Consider the following 6,778-nt stretch of genomic DNA (forward strand, 5'->3'; position numbering starts at 1 on the left):
TCAATGAATACCATGTTATGATTATCCAACACCAACTGCAACTCCTCATCTTGGTAGTAAGATTGTTGCCTTCTCATAGGTTCTGTTGAGATCAAAGAATGTGCTGCCCAAATGACTTCATCGTGTCTGAAAAGAACTTCCATTCATTTGATCAAAATCTCCCTCGGGCCACCATTCAACATTCTTCTGAGAACCACCTTCTTGCCATCCACCTCGAATGAGAAATCCATATTTTTGAAGCTTTGTGTGTACTGGTCGAGTGTCTCCATCCATTGAATGCCCAATATGACATCTGTGTCATCCACATCTACTACAAAAAAATCGTTTGTCACCATGTAATTTCCCATGGTGATGCTCAGTTGCGGAACCATGTGAGTGCATGATAGAAGATTGTCTCCCACTACCTTGACATTGAATCCTTCATGCTCTTTTGTATGCAAACCCCTTCGGGTGATGAGTGATGAGTTTATGAAGTTGAGTGAGGCCCCACTATCGAGCATAACTAAGACTCGTTTCCCTTGAAGCGTACCTCATACCCTAAACACACTACACCTTAGGGTACCAGCTAGTGTGGAAATGATGCCTCCCCTCCATACCAATGTGTAAATTCTCTCCACCTGTTGAGTTTCTTCTATAGACTCTTACTTTGGTGGCCCACTTTCTTCAGGTTCCTCCTCACCATCGAACATGACCTCAATATAATGAATCTTTCCTTTACCCAAGCATTGGTGCCCTAGCTCCCATGTTTCCTTGCAAGTGAAAAAAAGCTTCTTCCTTTTGAGCTTCTGTTTTGTGGCCTCATCCAATGACGACTTCTTCATAAAGGTTTTGAAATCCTTCTCCTTTGGGGCGAAGGGTGGTTTGGCATGTGGAAAGTTTCTAGAGGAAGAAGATATCGCCATGTCACGGGCCTTCTTAATTGCTTCCATGAGCGTGTTGGGGTTGAACCCTTTCACCCAGCCCTTCATTAGTTCCATCAACTCGTCCATGAATAGGGCTACCAATCTCCTCTCTGCGATATATGTTACCAAAATGGATAGTCTCTGGAATTTTATAATGTAACTATCCACCGGTCCAAATTGCTTTAGTTGAGCCAACTCTTTGAAGTTGAGTTCAGGATCTCTTCCATCAAAATGGTCTATGAGCCTCTCCGTGAATTTGGCACATGAAGTTATCTGATCGTGGTCGAGGGTGATCATTCCATGATGCCACCATTCATGAGCAACTCCTTCTAGGTGAAATGCCGCAAATTTGATAGATTTATCTTTAGGTATTGGGTTAAGTTGGAAATAGGTATCTTCTTTTTGCACCCAAGCTCATGTTGAGGTTGCTCTGGTCCCATCAAAAGGTGACAAATTAATCTTACCAACCTTTTATTTGATATCATTGTTATAGTAGCCATAGTAGCCACGACTTCTGATGCCTGAGTATTTCATCTGCAGCTCGACATAATCCTTGAAGGATATGTCTCCCTCAAGGTTAGCATCCCTCCAATCTTGATTCAACTGTGCTTGCAACTCCTGGAAAGTGGGCTCTTGCTCCCTACATGGTGCTTCAATTCTTAGGGGAAAATTTGGCATCAGCGGTTAGGAATTTGAACATTGTGGATCTAACCTTCCAGTGATTGAATTATCGCTCTCTCCATTTGTTTTCATGATGCCAATTGACACAATGTATCTTCCATGAGTTTTTTTCTTTGTTCCCCTCTGACCATGGTGTAATTGAGTCGAGCTTGGCTTCTAGTTAGATCCCTTAACAGTGTCATGATTTCTTTTGTAGGATCCTATGGTTCCCCCATTCGGTCGGTAGAACGGTACCTCCTTCTAGTGTACACCTGCATCCACTACCCGACAGGCTGGCAAGATCACCAGCTTTGATACCAATGTAGTGTACCATACACGTATGATAGCACCACCTCCCTATACGATCAATAGCCTCCACCCCATACGGACAACACACTCCATAGTACGGTCCACTCTGTATGGAAAACACACTCCACCGCATGGTCAATTGCTACCTCTACCGTACAGCTAACACCCTCCACCGTATAGTTAATACACTCCATCATACGACCAACCCACCATACAACCAACTCAACCCTATACACCCTGCAAAGTACAACCTCCACCATACGGCCCTACACTTCGTACGCTCCTACCTTCAGTCGGTTGATTCTCTGGTGTGGAAATAATCTCGGCCTCAGAAAGATGGTTTTGTAATATGTTGGACAATATGATTAGTTTAACACGATTTTACACAAGAATGAACACACCAGACATGCAAGTAGAAATTCAGATGCAACAAAAATCTCGGACTGTGGGCATAGCAGAGGAGGGTGAGGAGTTACTCCCACTGAAAGTGTGGATGCCAAGTAGGGAGGATCTTCCACCTCCAAAATGGCTAACAACTGAACTCTAATTGGAATCTGCACATACAAATAAATCACCAAATTCACATACCTAAAAAAATGACAGACTCGGCCATAAAAATGGGCTCCGAGAAATTTCCTGAATGGTTAAAAATGGGCCAACATGACCAAAATAAAACTTGACTTATCTAATTAAATAAAGGGCCCGAAAGATTTATTATTAAATTTGGGGCCATGTAATAAAGTATTCTAATTTTATTATCTAATTATATCGGGGACATCACATATATGAAAAAGGTACTCAACTAAACAATTTTGCATTCTAGTCCTTTAGAGTCCAACTATAAAGCCTCTCAGTTAAGAGCTTTAATTTCAATTGAAATAGTGTCACTACCTTTACCACAATAAAATAAATATTATTACACAATGAAAATAACAAGTAGATGTATAAATGGAAAAGGAAGTTGAATATATTTTTTGCACAACGGTAACTAAGATCAAATAGAACAATCTATTTTGAGTAGAATTTTTTTTGGGTACACATAATGTCAAGATCCTACTCTAATAACATTTTAAAAATCACTATAATTTATAATAGTAAGGATTCAAATAAAAATAATCATGTGATTTCCCTTGCCATCCTCCATATCCATTTTTTGAAGCCACTAGACTTCAAGGTTATAAAATCATTTGAAACTTCCTTTCATTTAATTAATTGACATAATGAAAGAATATATATTTCAAACTAAATAAAATAAGAAGACAAAATTAGTTTTTGTGCTTTATATGACACATGGGAGGAGAGAAGATTGATAACATAAAAGTATTTGTATTCAATGGAATAAATTGACTTTTATTTTCATTTCAATTAAATTTTTTTGAAATTTTTCAATAAAAAATAAATATTTCACCTAAAAAATATTAGAAATTAATAGAAAAATAATTTAAACAAAACACTTCTTTAAACTTTGCTTTCACATAACTTTCAATATAAAGAATAAAATAAATATTTAAATCCAATTATCATATAAATAACTATCGTCAACAAAATGCATATCCTAACTTTAATCTAGCTTATATAATACTATTTCTTCCCTTTCTTCTACCCAAGCTTTTATATTTTTAAAAAAAATTCAATTTCTTCCAAAGAGAAATAAATTGAAACAAATTCAGTAACTGAATATTAATGTCAATACATAAGCTCAAGCTCGTACATGTTAAATGCTATATGATGAATATAAGAGCTTCAAAATACTAGTAAGGCCTTTCTCAAATTTTGAGTGAAACAAAATTTATAGACTTCCACTTCCATTCTACTATCTAACCACTACATAAAGACGATTTTACCCTATTTTAATGGATATGAAATGAAGGTTGAACAAGATCACCATATAGGAGACAAAGCAGCAAAAAGAGTAGAGGAGAAGCCTCAACAACCCATAACCTTGTTGGGCACTAGGCCACCGGGCTTCTTCTCAGCTACGATACCATCATTCCCTGCAAGAGCTCTGTACTTATCCTTGCGAGTAAAGCTAGTGCACTCATATGACAAACTCCCCGCAATGACCCTCTGAATGTAATTGGCCACCTCATGAGAGCTCTTCCCACCAGTGCAAGTGAGCTCCACAGGCACCTTGTCCAAGAAGTTGACTTCATAAAGGGGACTAGGATTCATGAAGAAGTAAAAGGCATCCATGCCCTTCCACCCACGAGCAGTAGTGCCATGGAACATTGACATCTCATTGCGCATGGCCACGGGCACTATCTGATCCGTCAACTCTGCAAAAAGTGCACTGAAGCGCAACAAGAAGGGCTCTCTACATGTTGTCCCCTCGGGGCATATTACCAGGTCACCTTCCTCTAGTAGGGACTTTATCATGGCCGCATCCTTCGCCCTCTCGCGGGTCAGAGGCACTGTCTTTATAGGAGACAAGATTTCAGACACACGAGAGACGGAGTAGGTAACTGCTGAAACAGGACGTCCAACGGCTGTGGAGAGAAAGATGGGATCTAACAGAGTGCGGTGTGAGCAAATGAAGAGAACGCCGCTTCGATTCTTGTGTTTATCTGTGGCAGGTGGTGGAGTGCCATTGATGTGAACTCGCACACCGAGGCAGAAGAAGGCATGGTAGACGATGGACATAGGGAGGAGGGCACCTGCAGCTATGCGGAGGCATGCCAATAGAAAGCCAACTGGGAACCATAGAATTGTAATGAGGGCTAGAATCGGTGTGGGGCGATGCACCAGACGACCATCATGGAAAACAATCGGCTTGGGGAGTTTGTCTCTGCCTACGGCCTCCACCTTGGGTGTTGGAGGCACCACGTAAGCTTCCTTTACACACAAAAAAACACTATTAGATTAAGAAATTTAGTAGAAACAAGAGAATTATAAACTAGTATAGAGATATGAGTCTCAAGATCACATAATCTGTGAAAATCACTTCATGATAGATATATGAAGTGAAATATATAAGCAAGTGAAGAATTATCAAAGTATAATAGGATTGAGATTAAATATATCAATGATTGATTAAGGTAAAATAAGTGTAACTGTTAGACATAAACATCAGATTCTGAATTTTGACTTTCTTTGGTGATTCATCTCTCTCTATAGTAGAAGATTGAGATTAAACATATCAATGATTGATTACGGTAAAATAAGTGTAATCACTAGACTTAAACAATACATTCTAAGCTTTGACTTTCTTTAGTGATTCATCTCTATCTATAGTATATCAGGATTGAGATTAAACGGATCAATGATTGATTAAGGTAAAATAAGTGTAACTCCTTGACTTAAAAAACACACTCTAAGCTTTGACCTATGTTGAAAGAGAGGTTACAAGTTCAAATCTCATAAGGGGTAAGGTATGTACGTCCCGTTTGTAGCACAGTTAGGTGGTTCCTACTAGGAGTACGAGGTAGTGCCATATTGTTGTAAGTCATCTGTAAACTCATATACAAATTGCTGGCATCGTTGACTATAAAAGGTCCTTTCTTTCTTCTTTCTTTCTCTATGTATAGTATAAAAAGATTGAGATTAAATGTATCAATGATTGATTAAGATAAAATAAGTGTAACTGCTAGACTTAAACAACACACTCTAATCTTTGACTTGATATGTAAACCATCTAAACAAATAAAAACTTAAAGAAAACTCTCTATCTTAAAAAAATATTTTTTTTACCTTGCAGAGTTTCATGAAAGGATAGTCTGTCTTACGATCTCCAAGACCAACGTCTGGAACGTACTCACCGAGCGCCTTCTCCACGGCGTCAGCTTTCTTCGTACCCACCAGCACTCCGGGGCTTTTCACCAACCCAGTTGCCCTCCCTCCAATTGAAGAAATCTCAGTCCCAATGACAATGTCCGCACCCAGATAATCTTTCAGAAAAGTTTCCACCATGATGCGCGGAGTGGCCGTCAACACACACCTTCTCCCGCAAGAAGAAAAGACTCGCCATGAATCCGGATGAAGGTCGTCCGAGTAGAACTTGGGAAGAACCGCCCGTGCAATGGACTCGATGTCCGAAACCTTGGCCCCAACAAAGGTGGTAAAAATGAGCACTTGAATTCCGGCGGTCTCTGACATGAAATAATATAGCAGGCCAGCCAAGGGGGCCGCCATGACCAAGAACGCCATGCGCAAAATTCCTCCCAACTCAAAAGCAATTATAGCGAAATAAGGAAATGAGCTTCTTCCTCTCAAGAGAGTCCCATCCATGTCTGCTACCACCGTCTGAGCTTCTCTTCCTATGCTTGCACATTTTTCGACCGTTGGAAACTTTTCATTATAACTATAGGCTGCCTGCGTCCCCATTTCTCTAGGACTTTTTTCCTATCCTATTCTACTCTGCAAAGTTATTTTGAATTCCTTTGAAACCTTGTTCTTGTAGTGAATGGATTTATAAACATAGTGGGGCAACCTGGAATGAGTGGGACAAAGAAAGGGACGATCTCAATGAATATGGCTGAAATCTCTACATTGGTTTCCTCTTAAAAGAACTCATCGTGAATATCTATGCGAATGATGGAGCTGATTTTAGTGGGTATTTCCGAATTGAGCTGAGATTTCTAAGAATGTGCTATTGAGAGTCTGATAGGTAAGCTAAATGTCAAAAAAATTGGGCATTGTGTTCACCGACGCGCTTCATTTTTCTTGTTGCCTGCAATTCAGCCGTGGGCCCAAAACACATTCGACCTCTGTCATTCTTATTCGACTGAAATACTCACATTTGTTTCTATGTATAGAAACGGTTAGATTTAGGAGGAGATATCAAAATCGTTCTTAAATACACATCAACAAAATAAGATATTTTATTGAGAAAGAAAGACAGAAGGTTGATTAACTTTCACGTATCTATCTCATGTGGGAAAGCGGTTTATCTAATATGTAATCCATAAATA

At 39.3% G+C, this 6,778-nt stretch overlaps 1 protein-coding gene across 1 annotated transcript; it reads right to left on the reverse strand.

The window, feature by feature from the left end:
• Positions 1–3,746: 3,746 nt before the first annotated feature.
• On the reverse strand, positions 3,747–6,191 carry LOC131045022 (glycerol-3-phosphate acyltransferase RAM2-like). The gene is made up of 2 exons (XM_057978529.1): positions 5,559–6,191; positions 3,747–4,703 (listed from the first exon to the last, which is right to left on the reverse strand). Exons 1-2 carry the CDS (start codon positions 6,189–6,191, stop codon positions 3,798–3,800), a joined length of 1,539 nt encoding a protein of 512 aa, XP_057834512.1. The 3' UTR covers positions 3,747–3,797.
• Positions 6,192–6,778: the final 587 nt, after the last annotated feature.

This window comes from Cryptomeria japonica, chromosome 5, assembly GCF_030272615.1.
Source record: "Cryptomeria japonica chromosome 5, Sugi_1.0, whole genome shotgun sequence".
NCBI lineage: Eukaryota > Viridiplantae > Streptophyta > Pinopsida > Cupressales > Cupressaceae > Cryptomeria > Cryptomeria japonica.